Source organism: Oryx dammah, unplaced genomic scaffold, assembly GCF_014754425.2.
Source record: "Oryx dammah isolate SB20612 unplaced genomic scaffold, SCBI_Odam_1.1 HiC_scaffold_27, whole genome shotgun sequence".
Lineage (NCBI taxonomy): Eukaryota > Metazoa > Chordata > Mammalia > Artiodactyla > Bovidae > Oryx > Oryx dammah.
The window spans coordinates 15419710-15438156 of record NW_024070211.1 but is presented as its reverse complement, the minus strand read 5'-3'; the positions used below and the strand labels follow the sequence as shown (position 1 = coordinate 15438156).

At 49.3% G+C, this 18447-nt stretch overlaps 1 protein-coding gene across 2 annotated transcripts in view; it reads left to right on the top strand.

Annotated features, from left to right (window-relative positions):
* PHC2 (polyhomeotic homolog 2) overlaps positions 1-18447 on the top strand; it is a 119141-nt gene that overhangs the window by 95393 nt on the left and 5301 nt on the right. The window contains exons 1-5 of one of the 2 annotated variants that reach the window (XM_040228089.1): positions 82-342; positions 13488-13690; positions 15387-15516; positions 16325-16439; positions 17481-17622. In XM_040228089.1, coding sequence (XP_040084023.1) covers positions 13538-13690; positions 15387-15516; positions 16325-16439; positions 17481-17622 — 540 coding nt within the window. In that variant the 5' untranslated portion in view covers positions 82-342; positions 13488-13537. Of the gene's footprint in view, positions 1-81; positions 343-13487; positions 13691-15386; positions 15517-16324; positions 16440-17480; positions 17623-18447 lie in introns of those variants that run through there. The other variant, XM_040228087.1, reaches the window with a different exon arrangement.

Sequence of the window (18447 nt, the reverse complement as noted above, 5' to 3'; positions counted from 1 at the left end):
AGCCGGGGCCCGGGGCTGCCGCGGCGCATCCGACCGCAGCGGGAGCCCTGCCGGGACGCGCCGCATTGTCTCCGCGGCGGCTGCAGTCCTAGAGCGCCCGCCACGCGCGCGCGCAATCCGCCGCCGCCCGCACCCCCACCCCGGCCTCGCGCCCCTGCCGCCCTTTGTGGACGCCGGCTCGGCCGGTGCGGTCGGATGCGCCGCGGCAGCCCCGGGCCCCGGCTCGGAGGCTCCCGGCGGAGAGGAGGCGGCCCGCCTGGGCCCGGGACCCCGCGCGAGGCGGCGCCCGGCCGAGGGGTTGCGTAGGCCCCGCCCGGCCAGGCCCAGCCGGGCCCTGGACAGGTCAGTGCCCGTGGCGGGGGAGGGGTTCTCGCCCGGAGGGGTCCCGCGGCCTGCGCTCGTCTCACCGGACAACGGCCACCGCCCTCCGGTGCCACTCCCGGCCCAGGCCTACTCGGGTGCCAGGCCGTGCCAGCCCGCGACTCGCCCTCCCGGCGCCGGGGAGGTGTCCTGCGCCTCCCCCGCCTCGTCGGGGACCCTGTCTGCCCCTCACTCCCCCGGCAGCCGTTGCGTCACCCTCGGCGTGCCCAACGCTTCCGTTGTGTCCCCGCACGCCCCCACCCCCGCTTCGGTCCTCCGGGGACGGCGCTTTCCCGGGATGGACGGTCCGCTTAGGGACAGGGCTGCTGGCATCCGCTCTACTTTATGGGTAGGCGACTGCCTATCTTGGAGGGCCTGCGACTTAGCTGGAGAGTTTTGTTTTTAATCTAGTCTCACGAGGCTTTTAATTGGATGGAAAGGGACAAGCTGTTCTGTGTCCGTCCTCTCTTCCATTTTTAGAAGAGCGTTTTCTCCCCTTCCCATGCCAAATGAAGGCATATTGTATTGTGTGGGCTCTTTACATTAAAAATCGAGACCTGTGAAATAACGTCGTTAAATTGAAGTCCACGGGGAGGGAAATAATCTGCCCAAGGTCAGGTCGCCAGCTAACTGTGACCCTGCAGTGATGAGCACTAGACTGCTGTATTGCTGGCCACCAGTTTGTGCCAGTGATAGCTCCTCCGTCACAGTCCTCACCCTCCCTCCCCCAAGGCCGCTTTGAGACCTGAACAGATTTCACTGACACAGTTTCAGTTCTAATCAACTTTCCTTTCCTTCCTGCTCCATACCTAGAATGTTGACCTTGTTCCCTTGTCTACAGAGAGACAGTTTTCTATTGCTTTTCTTGCTTAACAAATCAGTGACAGCTCTCCCCATTAGATCTCCCATCCCAGATCTTTAATCCCCTCCCATTAGCATATTGGACCCAGAGGATCCCTTGTTGTGAAATAAGCTACCGACCTAAATCCACCATATGTCCCCAATTTTTCTAGAACAACCCCAATTTAAAATATTCCATCCCATTGTCTTTATCAGCCAAGTGCCTCAATTTTTGGTTTAGAAAATGTCGTCTTAACTGTATCAGGCCCTGCTGTCCTGGCCTTTTCCAGCCATTTGACTCTCGGGCATAGCTGGGTAATCCAATTACCATTCACCTGGGATTTTTTTTTTATTCCTCACCCCCACCCCCAGTTAACCCAAACGTTGGAACTGCTAGGATTTCTAGATGAGTCTGAAAATTGCAGACTAATGAGGCAGGGAAATTCCTTCTTGCTCCTATATGTCTGCCCCTGCCCCTGCCCACCGCCGCCCCCCACCCCCAAGTTTTTATTCTGTGTACAGGGCCTCAGACCTGTGGCAGTGTCTGTAGATTTAGGGCTTAAGTTGAGGTCACATGGGATGTAGGGCTTCATATCATTTTGACTCTAGAAGAGAAAGAAACTTACTGTGTTGGTTACAGGGCAAGAAATTCTGTCTCGTACCTTAAGATACCTGCACAGTTAAGTAGTTTTGGTTCCTCTCAGATTTCACACACCTGTTTGCCCTCCTGACCCATGCGAAGCATTGTCCTAGGCACGTGGAGATTATACAAGTGGTTTTCCCCGCTTCGCCCTCAACATCTGGGTCTCTGTGTGGCAATAAGCACACTTTTGAATCAGCTGATGCCTGTGTGTTTCCCACTGTTTCTGTCCCTCAGTTCCAGTCCCCGCCAGACGGGAACCAGAGCTTCTGGCTCGGCTCCTTTACAAGGGCTGGCTTCTTTCACAGAGGGCCCAGCAGATGGGCAGTGGTGCTCGTGCGGCACCTGCCCTTTCCAGGCACTCACCATGGGAGCTCTGCCCCTCAGCCCACCCAGGATCTGTCTCCAGGCTTGTCCATACACATTGGGAAGAAGAGGTGCCTTTTTTTCCCTCTCCAGCGTTAATCTCAAGTCCACTTTCTGTGGTTCTTGAGCTGCTTTTTCAGTTGTCGAACTGCATTTTTGTGAGCTGTAGCTCCTGTTTTCACCTTCCCTGCCCCCCCCCCCCCCGCCCCCGTCCCAGCCCCTGCTGCCTTTTTAAGCTGTTGTTGTATTGCTAGCTGGCACATAGATACTTAATAAATATGCGTATTTTTCATGGCCTCCTAGCCCCGTCCACTTCTCTGCCAGGTCCTGGCTTAATTTCTAACTTGCCTTTGTCAGGTGTACTCAAGATATTATTCCAACTTCCCTCAAAGTGAGGAGGAATCTCCAGCTCTTCTTTTTTCTGTGCCAGTAATGATTCTTCTGGCTGTGGGCCTCTTCAAGCCCTTGTTGCTCTGCATTGCAGTGGAGGAGAACCTCTTAGGAAGGTGTCTCATGCTTCTCCAGACATCCCTCCTCTGATACTGACTTTCTAGTCTAAACTGGTGACCTTGAAACTTCTCTTCTTGCCCCAGAGGCCCCTTCCCCCATCTCTGACCCTGTGTCTGTGCCTTGCTCTGGCTCAGCCCCAGAATCCACTCTTTTCAAACCACATCCTTTTTCCTGCCTTACTCATTTCCTGTCTCAGATACTTTGGATCCCTTGGATCTTTCAGTGGGAGAGAGAATAAGGGGAATAAATAGATGATTTTATAAAACTGTTCATGCCTCTGGTCTTGCATGCTCTTACTTCGGCGTCCTCTCTGTAGGTTTTCTTGTTTTAGGGGAAAGAAAACAATTACTATCTCAGATTTAAGAACCTTTCCCTGAGTTTGTGAATGTCTTTTTGTCTCTTTTTTCCTGTTGTGATTAAGTCTCTGTCCTCCTCTGGGCTGTGGGCCTCTCTCTAGGCATTCAGTAACTTATTTGCTGAATAAAGTTCACCCCTTTCCTGTCAAAGTCCTTCCCTTTCAGCTCACATTGATATGTAGGTAAGCCAACATAAAGTTTAAATTGAAAAACTAGGGAATAGGATGGTGGTTTCAGTTCTAGTAAGGCTGCTCCATGGAAGTGTGACATTCACCAAGAGTTTTTACCTCCTCTTGGTTAGTCCCAGATTATGTTATTAAAGTTCTTCCAGCTGTGCAGTGCCATTACTCTCCAGACAGATTTGATTCCTTCCTGGAAAAGATTCTCCTCTGAAAAGCTATGTCACATCTACTAGAAATAAGAATAAGGAAGCAAGACACCTTCAGAAAAGCATAGTTTCTCTTTTATTCCCTTTCTTTGGTGCCAGTTTTTGCAACTGGAAGATGAAGATGATGATTTTCTGTGGTCAGGAGGAATCTCACAAAAGTGGTTGTAGAGATGCTTGGGTGTTTTCCACTCCTGGAGAAAGAGTGAGGACTAGCTGCCTTACGCAATCTGCTCCCCTGAGGGCTTTTGCCAGTAACAGAAATGACTCTCTGCAGTGACTTACTAGCATCTTGTCTGATGGAAATCAAAGCTGGGACTAATCCTTCAAGGTAGAGTGATGAACATATACAGATTTATGTTTTCAGTGTTTTTATGGCTTGCTTTAAACTGCAGTGTGAGTCACCAGTTTAAAAGACTCCGTTTGAATATGTGTTCTGTTAAAAATGTTTCAAGTGGGCCTGTTTAAGATAACTTGAAGTACTTATCCACAGTTCAAATAGATGCATGTTTCATTTTAAGGATTGACTTATTTAAAAATTTCAGCTTGAATTTAGTTACATCAGAACACAGGTATACTTGTTTAAAAAAAAAAAAAAACTCAGAGACAAACCATCTTTAATTGAACTTTATGACATTTTGGGAATTGTTAGGAAAAGAATTAGCCATTTGTTTATCCAAGACAACAGTCTTACAGACTCAGGGCTTTCCCCCCCATTAGTTACAAAAGTAGAATATAATTGACATGAATTAAAAAATGTTTTTTTAATAGTTAATCCAGCTATATAATTAAGAATGATTAGTTTTTGACAATATATACTAAAAAAAATAGCATATGATTTAAATAATAAATTGTTACTGTGTGATTCATTGTAAAATCATCTAGGCCAGCATACTTAATGGTTTTTTCTTTTTCCTTCCCCTTCCAAATTATTTATAGTTAGTGAAAAGGGATGTGTTTTCCTATACTTTACATTTCCAAATGATTTTTTTTTTTTAGTTCAATCCAAAAGAAAACATTCTACATCTGCCAAAGAAGTGATTGCTGTTAAACAGGGATTGCCAGTATTCTAAGATAAATCCAGATGTTGAAGAGAGTCTCAGTCTGCCACTGGGCTTTCTTTAAAGCAGAAAACCTGTGTCTTGGATGATTTTCTTCTTAGCAGTGAAATTTGTCATAGCTTCTCTTAAGAAAAGATGGCTTTTAGATGCCATGTCATAACTGACTCTTCTCCAGTAGATTAGGAAGAGCAGGCCTGATGCTGAATATTGGAACTGTTGACAAGAAAATGAGAGTTCATGACTGCTAGAAGTTATTTTTAAAGCCCTAGTTGCACAGCTATTATGTCTTAAATACTGTATAATTATCCCTAGTTATTGATATCTTTAGCATATTTGAAACTGTCCATATGTGGCCTAAATCCACACTGCCATATTAAGACATTTTTAAACAGCCCAAGAAAATGACACTGTAAATTAAAATTAATGTGAACCAAATACTACTTTTAAAAAAAATCAATTAAGTCCACATTTCTAGGCCTCCAGTATTAATCTCTTCTGTCAGCTGATTGGTAGCAAAGTAGGGTGATTGAAAACTTAGACAGTGGTTATTAAAGGGAGAGGGCAGTGTTTTCTAAGAACAGAAATGATCGAGAAGATTGATTTGCAAGATGAAAATAATCTATCCATTATATAGACAAGGACAACCAAGGCTGGCTTTCTCTAGTGCATTCTCTCTCTCTCTCTCTCTCTCACTCTCACCCATTTCTCTAAGAATATTGTTGCTTCTGCAGTTGGTAAACAAAAGAGTCATATCCAGCAACATGGTGGCCTTTCCTTGTTATCAGCCTGAAAATAGAGAATTTTCTAAACATTTGTGGTTTTTTTAACTGTTGCAAATCCATCTTCCATGATTTTATCTTCAGCTTTTTAAAGTAATTTCTTTTCACAGGCTAAACCACCTCCTGGCGTTGTAAGAACCACTGGGAAAAAGTGGTTCTTTTTTGGCTCTTAAATTCTTTGCTTGTTTCTAGGGTTCCTTTGATACCTGAGACTATTTATGAAATAAATGCATAGGAAGGGAATCTGGCACTTCTTGTGTCCGTTGGATTAATGACTGTTGAAGATGAATTGAGATGTGTGATCTGCCCTCAACGGCAGGTATATTTCCCTCGTGTTGCAGTTCATTGTCAAAGCGGAAGTATGATTTCTTCCTAAAGCCTGAACTCAGGAGTGCCAGGACAGGATGCTGAGTAGGCCAGCACATCTGAGGAACATAAGTGATACCTGAGTTTGGGCCAGTGAAAGAATAGCTATGCTCTGCAGCCGCAAGAGGCCAGGCCCAGTGCACTGAGCCTGGGGCGGCTTCCTGGTCTCTTGAGTCTCAGTGATGGGAGCTCTCCAATGGCAAGTCAGGCATCTTGCACTGCACTGTAACTGCAGTATCACATTTAACCCTTGCCACAGCCATATGAGACAAAGATAAGCATCCCATTTTACAGATGAGGAAACTGAGGCCTTCAGTAACTTGCCTGGGATAATCTAAGATTTAAGTTTAGGGTCTTTCTGATCCCAAGTCTTAACTGCCGTGTAACACAGCTTCCAGATGTAATCAGTGCCAAGCAATTTACATGTATAAACTCTGCTATTCACTGTCAACCTGCAAGACAGGCAGCATGATGGTCATTTATATAGATGGAGACACAGACACAGAGCAGGTACCAAGTGCTTGAAGCTGCCCAGGTGATCAAAGATGGAACCAGAGTGTGAACCCAGGTCTCCCCAGAGCCGGTGCCCTTTCCACTCTGCCATTTTTTCCTGTCATCTTCAGTGTTTCTGGACTCTGGACAGAGGGCCTCTCATGTCCGTTCCACACCTTTTGCCTTGTGAAATCGCAGCATCTGTTAGAGAACTCTGACATCAGGGTATCTGGGAGCCCTCCCTGGGCACTGGAGACCGGAGGACTGGCTCCAGTAAGTGGAGCTCTTGTTGAGAACTCTGCCTGGCTCCCTGCAGCTGGAGGTAGTCATCGCACGGTGCTCCTTGGCCTGAGCCGGGCCGCAGTGCTGCAGCTGTGTGGAAATCCCCCCTGAGTCCCGGCCCGAACCGTGCGGGGGCTGCTGGCAGTTCGCTCCATTGATTCCTTCCTCCAGAGCTGGGGGTGGCCCCTTGGAAAACATTCAGCTGTTTACAATTCAGCTTATGTCCACTGTGGCTGGGGCCTGTGGGTGAGTCAGAGGGCTGTGCGCTCTGCCTGTGTCCAAAGAGACAGGCTGAAAGTCAGCTGTATGGTAATGGCCGCAAGGGAGGAGGAGGATCCCTCCTACCAGACTTGATGCTTAAGATCCAGGAAGCCCGTCTGCTCTCGAATCCTCTTAACCCAGACTTAACAAGGTCACTCCGCAGTGACATGGAGGCCCGTCTGAGGCCACCTGGCCCAGCTTCCCTGGCATTGTGCCAGCCAGCTCTCCGCAGACACAGGTCAGCAGAATGGGCCAAAAGGATCTTCCTGTCACAGTCCTTTCTTCCCTTCTCAGGAGAGGCTCCCAAGAGCAAAGGTGCTCTGAGGGCAGGATGGTGACGGCACCTGTGAGAAAAGGCCACAGCCTTTTGTGTGTCTGACATCTCGGTCCTTAGCAGAATTCCACAAGCTACAAACATTTGGCCTTGGTGCCTCCTACCCTCTAGGTTCTCGGGGGAATCCAGGGTGGGAAGCAAAGTACAATTTCCCCACCTCTAAGAGCTCCTTTTATGGATGGTTTAGTGGGTGGTGGTGGTTATTTGCTAAATCACATCCGACTTTTTGCAACCCCAAGGATTGTAGCCCACCAGGCTCCTCTGTCCATGGGATTTCCCAGGCAAGAATACTGGAGCAGGATGCCATTTTCTTCTCCAGGGGATCTTCCCACCCCAGGGATCAAACCGGGTCTCCTGCATTGGCTGGTGGTTTTCTTTGCCCCTGAGCCACCAGGGAAGCCCATTTTGGAACGTAGTGTCTTCATTTAGGTGGCACACACTCTTGCCTTCATTCTGAAATGAAGACTTAATTACGCACCCTTTTTCTCCTCTGGAAAATTAAGATGTTAGACCCAGGACCCTCCTAACCCCAGTCCACAGAGGACTAGTGCCCCTGATCCAAAATATCCACTCTTCATCATGCCTCACCCCAGACCTTCTGTCCCTAAATGGGGAGGAAAGCACTCTGCTTCTCTAAATGATTCACAGCCAGGTGTGAATGACTGCAAGTGTATATTTGCATTTTAAAGCAGGTTGTTAACCAAATGAGTCTCTTTAATTGACTACTCTGTCAGGGTCCCAGGATGGAGCCACGATTCCTCTTTCCCTCTCTCTCCCTCCTTCCCCCTCTCCCCACCGGCAGATTGGTACTTAACGAGATTTTGTACCTCCCTCACTTTCGGAGCGGCACTAATGTCTTCAGGGGCCCAGCTATAATGAGATTGTAGAGGGTGGCCACAGCCTTTGCTGAGGGCTCACTGGGCCCTCAGCTTGTCTCCCCATGTTAGCGCCAGGTGTGCCTGGTCTGCATCAGCTGCTCTCCGCCTGGGATGTGGCTTCCCTGGGTGTCCCTTTGCAGGCGCTCCACTCAGGGTCTCCGTAGAGCAGGCAGTTGTCGAGGAGCCCTGCTGTCACCCCTCCTGCCCATGGGACTGGCCTGCCAAGCTGAGGCCCAGTGAGCAGGACTTCACAGCCAGGGGCCTGGAGAGAACGCTCTGTGTTGTGTAAGCGACCTTGTTTTGCCATTTGTCGAGCGGAATTTGCTGCAGGAAATGATCCATGTTATCACCTACTCTGCCTCCTTGAATCCTCTATTAACTTCATTAGCTTTGTCTTACTCGTGCTGCTGCCAGGCATGGGTAGTTAGAAGTCTTGGAAATTAAAATACTTCTTTCTCCTCATGTCTGTAGAAAGTGGAAATGGCCACTGGTCAAGCTGAGGGGTACAGGGAGAGGCCCTGCTTGCTTTTCATCTTCTCTGAAGTCAGGTCTTCAAGGCTGCTTATTTTCGGGGCAAATAGAAAGACTTGGTCAGGTCATCTGAAACACCCACAATAAATGTTAGTACTGAACCGTATTTTAGCGTAACTGATGATTTTTGCCACATCTGTGCTTATAAAGAGCACCATCTGCTGCTGCTGCTGCTGCTGCTAAGTCGCTTCAGTCGTGTCCGACTCTGTGCGACCCCATAGACGGCAGCCCACCCGGCTCCCCCGTCCCTGGGATTCTCCAGGCAAGAACACTGGAGTGGGTTGCCATTTCCTTCTCCAATGCATGAAAGTGAAAAGTGAAAGTGAAGTCACTTAGTCGTGTCTAACTCTTCGTGACCCCATGGACTGCAGCCTACCAGGCTCCTCCATCCATGGGATTTTCCAGGCAAGAGTACTATAATGGGGTGCCATTCCCTTCTCCAAAAGAGCACCATAACTGGTTCCAAAGTGGCCCAGATGGAACCGAGCTAGGGCCAGCCTGACCTCTATCTTCCGGGGCAGGAGAGCTCAGCCTCTCTGGACACCTACCTCCTGGCCCTGGGGGCAAGGCTGTTTCTTTAGGCGCCTCTGGCCTCTGCTTCTGGAGGTCATCATGCCTTTCCAAATGCCTGGAGCCAGCATCAGTGTTTCAAAGCGGGCCAGGGAACCCAGAATTGCAGTCTTTGGAGCTGATTTAATGCTAAATTTCCCATCCACTGAGGAAATCCCCACTCTAACAGGAAGAAATGGGCTGAGAAGTAGCTCTTATTCTTTTCAGAGCCAGGTAGCCAGAAATGCCATTCTTGTAGACAGGCACCAGCCCAGCTGCTCTGTCTCAGTCATTACCGCCTCAGAAAGTGACTTGCCAATCTCAACTGGTGGTTGCTGTTGGAAGACTAGGGAGAACAGTACTGTGGTCAGCCATGAAGATGGAGACCACAGTTTCCACACGCTGTGGTTCAGCACCTATTAAATGTGTTGGTCACTGGGTTAGCCCTGAAGATACAGACAAGACCGGGAGAGCCCTGCCTAAATAGGGCCCCTGCTTTGCCTAGTGGAGAAGACTGGCCCTGAGCAGATAATTTCACAAATGGGGCCCAGGGAGTGGGGAGGGGATTCGCCCTTCCTGTTTTAATCCAGTCCCTATAAGGACTGTTTCTGCCAGAGCCTGAGAGCAGATTGAGGCGCAGCCTACAGGTTGAGGCCTGTGTTATGTAACGACGCCCCCAGAACACATTGCTTTGTTCATTCTCATCAGAATACTTGGCCCTTTGTGGTCAGCTTCAATCAAATGCTAGATTCTACCTCTCCCTTTCCCCGCCCCCACTGGAGCTTGGTTTTATTTCCTTCCTGCAGCTTCTCCTTCTCAGGGTGTCCTGGCCTCTGCCTTGCAGATCCAGGTACCTCACTCTGTATAGAGGCATTTGAGACCTGTGGGAATCCCAGCAGCACTTAGAGCCTCGGGACTGGTCAAGGGAGCTGAGTAAGGAAGAATTCTGAAGATAGAGGACTTCTTTGTCTCTCTCTCATCTGGCCTCAGGGCCAGCAGGGCAGGTTGTTGCACGTTTAAGCTGCTTTCCCTTAAGCAGGCCGCAGAGCAGTCTGGGAGAGCGGGAAGCAGATTAAATTAATCTCAGTGTGCTGAGCTTGGCGGGGGGTGAGATTGTGTATGGTCATTCTAGAAATAGCCCAAACTCTCCTTTGTTACTAGAGCAGATGATGAGGGTTTGCCTGCAAGATGACTGCAAAACAGAATCGTTGCAAATCTCTGTGCAAGTTGTAAAGCACTCTCCTGCCCGGCCCTGGAACTCTGTCCTGCAACCAGCCAAAGTTATAACGGAGAGTGATCGTTCTAAGGATTTAGTGAAAGGGCTTATTAGTTTATTCTCTTGCTTAATGAGATCCCCTTATTTTAGAACTTAAATTCAAAACAGGTCTTTTTCCTCCCAGAGTTAAGCATTGGCCCTGTAGCCCATGGGCTGGTGAATGTCTCTGTTGGCTACTGTATTTGGCATGAGGAAAGAATCTGCCCTCAGGAGCCACCATCTCTTTGCAGTGTACATTAATCAGTAGGGTAGAGGAGCCAAGAAGAAGAGTCCAACAAGGTTGGAGAAATCTCAGGGAGATAAGGTATCAGCACCCATTTGGTGATAAATATCAGTGAAAAGGGGCAGGTGGGCATGATCCCAGAATGTAGAGGAAAATGGATCAATTCCATAGAAGTGCTGTGAAGTGAAGTTGCTCAGTCGTGTCTGACTCTTTGTGACCCCATGGACGGTAGCCCACCAGGCTCCTCCATCCATGGAATTGTCCAGGCAAGAGTACTGGAGTGGGTTGCTATTTCCTTCTCCAGGGGATCTTCCTGACCCAGGGATTGAACCCAGGTCTCCCGCATTGTAGGCAGACGCTTTACCGTCTGAGCCTCCAGGGAAGCCCCAGCAGTGCTGTGACCTAAAACAAGGGAGCCACTCGTTGCCCATCCGTGCTCTCCAAAACGAAATTCTTACAGACTGGATCTCTCAGATCAATACTTGACATGATACGTTAGGGCTGACTACCTGACCTTAAAAGATGCCGACAAAGATGACAGAGGGTGATGAACCTGCAGCCTTTTAGATAAGAAGAAGCTGAAGGAGCAGAGGGAGTGTGGCCTGGAGGAGAAAATAATGTGCTGGGGTCACGAGTGCCATCCTTCATGACACCAAGGGCGTTTCTTGAGTGTTTCCCAGTGTGCTCACACCGCACTGCTATTCATCGTCTCACTTAGCCCTCATAGCAGGGCGATAGAGTGTCGTCTTATCGTCTGTATTTTCCAGCTGGAGAAACCAAGGCTCAGAGACAGATAAGGACGTGCCGCTAATCCTTGAGTGATAGAGACCAGTCTCTACGCCAAGTCTAAGGCTGTGTGTTTACCCGTTGTGCACATACAACTAGCCATGTTCTGTGTGGTCCTAAGGAATAGACCAAGATAAGTAGACAGAAATTAACAGATGGATTTTTGGCTCATTGTAAGGAAGAACTTCTTGAACTGTCCAAGTTGGGGACAAACTACTTCAGAGGTAGTGAGTTCCTTTGTCATTAGAGGTGTTCAAGCAAATGCCAGAAAATCACTAAGTGGGGCTGTTACAGAGAAAAGGTCAGGCATTGGTAAGGGCTAGAACCTAGGGAATATTTATCTAGGCTCTAATTAGAAGGAAATAACTCATTTAAAAATAGGATTTTAATTTAAATACTAAGCTTTCTATCTTAACATTTACTCATTTTTTAAAATACAGATTTTTTTTCATGTATTTAAAATTTTAAAGCAAAGAAACTTAATTGATTGCATAGTTAACTCAGTCCTCCTAGAGTTAACTCAGTCCTCCTAGAGTTAACTCAGTCCTCCTCAATCCCCCAACTTGGATTGTTAAGGAAAGATTTTTTTTTCACTTCCCAAACACCTTTACAATTTAGAAACACTGATTCCAAAGTAGAAAATTTCCATCCCTATAGAAAAGTCAAAACTGTCCCAAAATTTTTTTTCAAAGGAGAGTATAAACATTGAAAGGAATTTTTCTTGCTGGTATGACTGTGTCTCCAAAGAATTATTTTAAAATCTCATTAATCACGTCTCTCAGGTAACTCCTGCTCAGCTCTGAAGTTCATTACAGTTGAATTATAGAAGTCTGAGTACTGAAGATGTATGTCATGGTTAACTTTTTTTTAACAAGAAAGATTTATCCTGGTTTATTGTACTCCAGGACTGCTAGTAAGAAAGCCAGTTATAAACCTTTCCTAAAATGAGTTTACTTTGATTTCTCTGTCCTATATAATTAGACATTGTAAATTCCTCCTCTGTGGTGGGATTTTGGATCTTTAACATGAAATAAGAGCATCTTCCTATAAATTTTGTGCAAAAATTGCTTTAATAATTATACTGAAATCATTTTCCAAAGTGTGTACACATATACACACTGAGTTATGCTTACTGGCAGTAGGCTTGTTGCATAAAGAAATGGCTTTTTCTTTCTTTTTTTCTTTCTTTCTCTTTTTTCTTTTTTAGGAAGTTCCAGTTTAAAAGCAGCCTCAGCTCACACAGTTGGTGGTGGTAGAGAATGGCCCTGGGAAGGGGTGGGAAGAGAGTTACAAAAGTGAGGAGATAAAAGTTGTTTCTCACACATTGAAGCAGCTCATGAGAGGTACTGTTTGAAGTGGAGACGAGGAGGTTCCTCATGCGGCGCCATGGATGCTCCCCTCACACTCTTTGGAGCTCTCTGTCGGGCCTTTCAGAGGAAGGCTGGCAGGCCTATGGGGAGAACTTGGGCAACGCTGTCCCTGGAGGGAAGGACTCTGTGGCTGGCCAAGGATCAGATTGAGTATGAAGCTGAGAACTGGATAAGAGGCTTGATTCGAAGCACAGGACCTGCAGAAACAGCGTAGATAACCTCATCTTTGCCTGGTGGCTTCCTTGGCGGAGACATAGAACACACACATATCTTAATGCAGTGATCCCAAACAGCCAGTCTTTGCATAGGCAGATCTATATTAAAATGTTTACTTGAGGTTCAGTACTTTGACATTTCACAGCATGCTTAAAATTGGACCCTTGCCCGAGGAACCTCATAGAAGGTTCCTTTAATCTGTCTTCCCCCAAACCCATCAAGCCCCAAGCCCTCTACCTAGTTCAGCTTTTTTCATCCTGGTTTTAGATGGTACCTTGAATACACTTTTCTCCCTTGACCTGAACGTTAACTTGTTTGTCCAGATCAATATTGACCAAGGTCTTCACTCCTCCAAAAGGCAGAATCCTTGTCTGTTTAACCTAGTCGAACTATTCTTAGCACAGGATAAGTATAAGAAACATGGCTGGTGGTTTAGCTTCATTGTTGTAGGATGGGCTAGACTCACGTGGTGGTGTGTCCACGGAAACTGTACCACTTTGAATGGGTCACTGAGGGAGGGGACTGCCTGGTGTGCATTAGTGGGCAAGGTGGAGTCCCTGCTCTCCTGCCGGCCTCCACCTGGCTCTGACCTCATCTGCTTGTGCTCTCCTGCTTTCCTTGCACAGAGACAGGGCAGGGCATTGTTCATGCACTGACCGACCTCAGCAGCCCCGGCATGACCTCAGGGAACGGAAACTCTGCCTCCAGCATCACCGGCACTGCCCCCCAGAATGGTGAGAATAAACCACCACAGGCCATTGTGAAACCCCAAATCCTGACGCATGTTATCGAAGGGTTTGTGATCCAGGAGGGGGCGGAGCCTTTCCCGGTACGGACTACTTCTTTTCCCCTCTTTTTTTTTTTTTTTTTAAATAAGTATACTTTGGATGTGTATTAGAATATTTTTACATTTCCATGTAAAATTTCTAAAAATGTGAAAAAAAAAATTTGCTCTTTCCTTGCTCATTTCCCCCCAAAGGAATGTCAGAGTCATTTTCTTTGTAGGATTGAGTGTCTTCCTAAGATCCAGAAGGGTTCAGTAATTAAGAATAATTGGCATGACCCCTTCAGTTAGAAGTTTCCACACAGACTCAGCTGTGTCCCCACCTGGTGAAGTGGGAACCCCTTGGTTAGAAGGGAGTTCACATTGGGGTGTTGGGTGCAGAATAATGGACTTTGGGAAATGAGACCTTGTTCAGGTTTGAATGCCACAACTCCCAAATGGCAACACTTTAGCCAATTAGAGAGCAAACGGAACCTGTATAGAAGAGAATCCTCAAGATCTATCTGAGTGGAAGATAAGTGAACAGAGTTCTAGCCTGAAACTTCTTTTCTGGGGACAGAGCCTTGAAAGAGGAGTGAGTGAGAGTAAGGGGCACTTCAGAAGGGGCATTTCATCAAGTGTCTCAAGTTAAGCATTATACCGCAGGGAAATACAGAAGAAGCAGGAAAATGGCTCATTAAACACAGCACCCAGCCCTGATAGTGCAGGTGTAATTTGGTGAGACAGGTTGCCTGCTCCATAGGTGAGAGGGGCCCAGAGCCAAGTGCACTCCAGCCTCTCTCATGATAAAATTAACTGGTAGAGACACAGCATCTTCATGGGATGCCATCTGTCTTTTGAGCTTTCTTTGGATCCATGAGTGGTTTGAACAGTCAGTCAAAGCCTCTGAAGCTTGATTAACTGAGATGGGTGGACTGCCCTTCTGAAATGCCAGAAGACAAAAATGCCCGGGCTGGTTCTCATCTGCTTTCCCTCTGGAGGTCCGTCAAGGCCTGTGGCCCCTTATCTACAAGGAACTTTAGCCTTTCACATCCCCTCTCTCATTAGACTCAGTCCTCCCTTGGGCCTCCTAGAGAAACACCAGAACCTGGCTGACCTGACCGTGTAGCTGCAGACGGGGTAGCAGCCCACACTCTCCCCGCTAGAGGTCTGGCCACCAGACTGCCTGAACAAAAGGCAACAAAGGGAGTAAACCAAAGCGTGACTGAGCTGTCCAGGATTGGCCTTTCAGTGTGGCCCCACGTCCCCCTGTTCCTCTTCTCCTCTGTGGCTGCCTGTCCCTCTTGACTCGGGTAGGGCAGTGGTAAGGGAGAGAGCAGTAAGGGATCCAGGAATGGTGGCCGGGACTCTTGTATCACCCATACACTCACATGCAGCCTCAGCCGTGTTCCTGCCCCAAGATATGTGAGGGCTGGGGCCTGGCCCTGGTTCCAGCCATGCCGGAACCTGACCTGTGTCTCCACCTGTGCGCCTTAGACAACTGGGAAGAGGAGATATTCTGACCCTCTAAACCATCCATCAGTCCTGGGCTGAAGCCATTTTCATGCCCATCCTTTGGTGGCCAGTGGCATCTTGCCTCATGAGCTAAACAGCAAAACAGGCCTTGAGCAGGTGTGCCTGGATGGTGGTAGGGGGGCTGGCCTCTGCGCCAGGGTGCTTTATACTTGTGATTGTGATGAGGCTGAGAGCAAGTGAGCCTGCCCACCTGACCCTCACGGCCTCCTGTCGCCTTGTCCTCTAGGTGGGACGCTCGTCCCTGCTGGTGGGGAATCTCAAGAAGAAGTATGCACAGGGGTTCTTGCCTGAGAAACTTCCGCAGCAGGACCATACCACCACCACTGACTCAGAGATGGAGGAGCCCTATCTGCAAGGTACTGTACCAGACCCCGGATGCTGGGGCTTCGGGCGGGGCGGAGCGGGACATCAGCAAGGCCGGAGGGTCCTTTCCTGGTGTCCACGGAGGGTCTCGGAGCCAGAAATTGTGTGAACGTGGCGGTCGACCAAACGTTTCCCCCAGTGCGCACTCAGCCCTGTCCCTCGAAAGCGGATAGGAGCCCCTTTCCCCGGGGAAACGTGTGTCCTCCTCCTCTCCAGCCCCAGGACCCCCAGGAGTTACTGCTGAGCTGTAGGCCAGCCGGCATGGCCCCAGGCAAGCTGTGCCCTTCCTCCACTGCTTCAGGGGCCTGCACTCAGGAGCGGGGCCAGCGCAGAGGCACAGTGGAGCCAGTGAGGGCTGCACCTGCCACAGGAGCTCCCGCTAAATGGAGGCGGATGTGGTGCCTGCGTGGCGACCATCTCCTGGGCTCTGATACCCAGGCTGGCAGCCAGCCGGACACCCCCCAGGAAGGGTAGAGTGATTGCAAACCAGCGGGGACAGCATTAGCACCTTCCCTCTAGAGGGTTGCCTGCTTTCTTCTAGGGTCATAAAGAGGGGGCGCTAGCTCTTCCCCACCGTGTTTTGTCTCCTAGCCCCTAAAAGAAGAAATTATCAGGTGTCCAGGGAACGAAGTCATAAAACAGCGGCAAAAGTGGGTTGGCACTGTCCAGGCAGCTGCTGCAGGGCACGGCTGTGGGTATGAGGAATAGGCTGGGCAGAGTGTGAAGAGGCCCCAGGGCAGGCTGTGGACAGTCCTATGGGGACCACTCACTGTCCGCACTTACCAACTTTCATGCTTTCAGAATCCAAAGAGGAGGGTACTCCCCTCAAACTCAAGTGCGAGCTCTGTGGCCGGGTAGACTTCGCCTACAAGTTCAAGCGTTCCAAGCGCTTCTGTTCCATGGCTTGTGCAAAAAGGTAAGCGCCCTCACTCCGCTGCTGTGCCCAGCCCCTCCCCTCCTCTCAGGGTTGCACCTTGGTGCCCAGCTCCTGCCTGGAGGCATTGTCCTGTCACTTGTTCACCCGAAAACTCCATGAGCAGGTCCAGGCAAGCAGCATTAAGCCCACATGGGAAGGAAGAGGCATTTAGTTTGTCTGGCCCTCCTGGGCACCCCTGGCACCTGGCTTTGGCAGCTCCCATCTCCATAGGGTTTACCTAAGCCCCCAGTGGAAATGTTGCCCTGAGCCACTGTACTGACTACATCTCCTTGGTGAGCTCTCACCCGACTCAGAAGACAGATGGTCACAGTAGACAGCAGTGTTTATTGAGGGCCTGCCATGAGCAGGTCTCTATGCTGAGCATTGGTACACTTGGTGTCATCTCGTCTTCAGAGTAACCCTGTGAGACAGGTATTGGTGTCAGGCCCTTTATACATGATAGGAAACTGAGGCACAAGAAGTACCTGTGCCTAAAGTCTTCGAGCTGGGGATCTAGACCTCTGACTCTTAAGTGCTGTGTGGTCTTTGTGCCAGGGTGGAAGGGGCCTGAGCTCCCAAAAGAAGGGACTCTAGGCCCCCAGGCAGAGGGCCCCTGTGGACCAGTTAGAGTAGGGCTGTCCCCAGCCCTCCTTCCCTTCGGGCTATGCTGGAGATCCTCCCGGCACCTTTGTGATGCTTTGCCAAGCTGTCCCCATCAGAACAGGGGACACTAGCTTCTTGGCACAGGTAACGTGTGGAGTAGAATAGGGCGGCCCTGAGTTCTTCCCGTGACCCAGGCAGTTGTGCCTGCCAGACCAGTTACAGAAAGTGAGTGGTGTCATCCCCAACTCCAGATGGGAAAACAGAGTCTCAGGGGCTGAGTGACTTGCCCAGATTCACACAGCCAGTCCTGAGTGATGGACTTAGGATTGGAATGAGCAGACAGACTCAGAGTTTTCCCCTTGGCTGCTCTTACTCCTCCTGGGGCCCGTGGGCACCCTGCAACTGCCCTGACCTCCCTCGTTCCCCTGACTCTGGCAGGTACAACGTGGGGTGCACCAAACGAGTGGGGCTTTTCCACTCAGACCGGAGCAAGCTGCAGAAGGCGGGAGCCACGACCCACAACCGCCGTCGGGCCAGCAAAGCCAGTCTGCCGACACTTAGCAAGGATACCAAGAAGCAGGTGAGAGGCCGGAGGAGCCTGGAGCTCATTCTCTCAAGTCTCCACGACTTCCCTTCCTAGCACAGCCCTGGGCGCCCACCGTCCCTTCTGCTGTGCCTGTCAGTGCTCCATCATATTCTCATTTCTCCTGATGTGTCAAGTCAAGCCTTCACCATGTCCCTTCAGAGAGCTCTCATTTAGACCCATGGATGCTCAAGAGCGGAGAAGGCAATGGCACCCCACTCCAGTACTCTTGCCTGGAAAATCCCATGGATGGAGGAGCCTGGTAGGCTGCAGTCCATGGGGTCGCTAAGAGTCAGGCACGACTGAGCGACTTCACTTTCACTTTTCACTTTCATGCATTGGAGAAGGAAATGGCAACCCACTCCAGTGTTCTTGCCTGGAGAATCCCAGGGACGGGGGAGCCTGGTGGGCTGCCATCTATGGGGTTGCACAGAGTTGGACACGACTGAAGCGACTTAGCAGCAGCAGCAGCAGCATGCTCAAGAGGGACCCAGGGTCCCTCTTCCATGATCTTGCCTCTGCTCACCCCGTTCTCCCAGTCTGCCTCCATCCTTGACTTCTGGGGCTGCGCATGAAGACATAGGCTGTCCCAGGTAGCTATGCCTGCCTTATCTGAAGGGCCAGGGGAGAAGAAGCTAACAGCCTTCATCTCCCCACCTTTTTGCTTCTCTGTGCATCAAAGCACTGAATCCTTGAAGGTCTCTATCAAAAACGGGATGTTCTGTTCATTAAGTATGTTTCAGCACCAGCTATGTGCCAGCAACTGTTAGGCACTAAAGCTCTGAATTGTGCTGCAAGAACTCACAGCCTAGTGTGATGCTT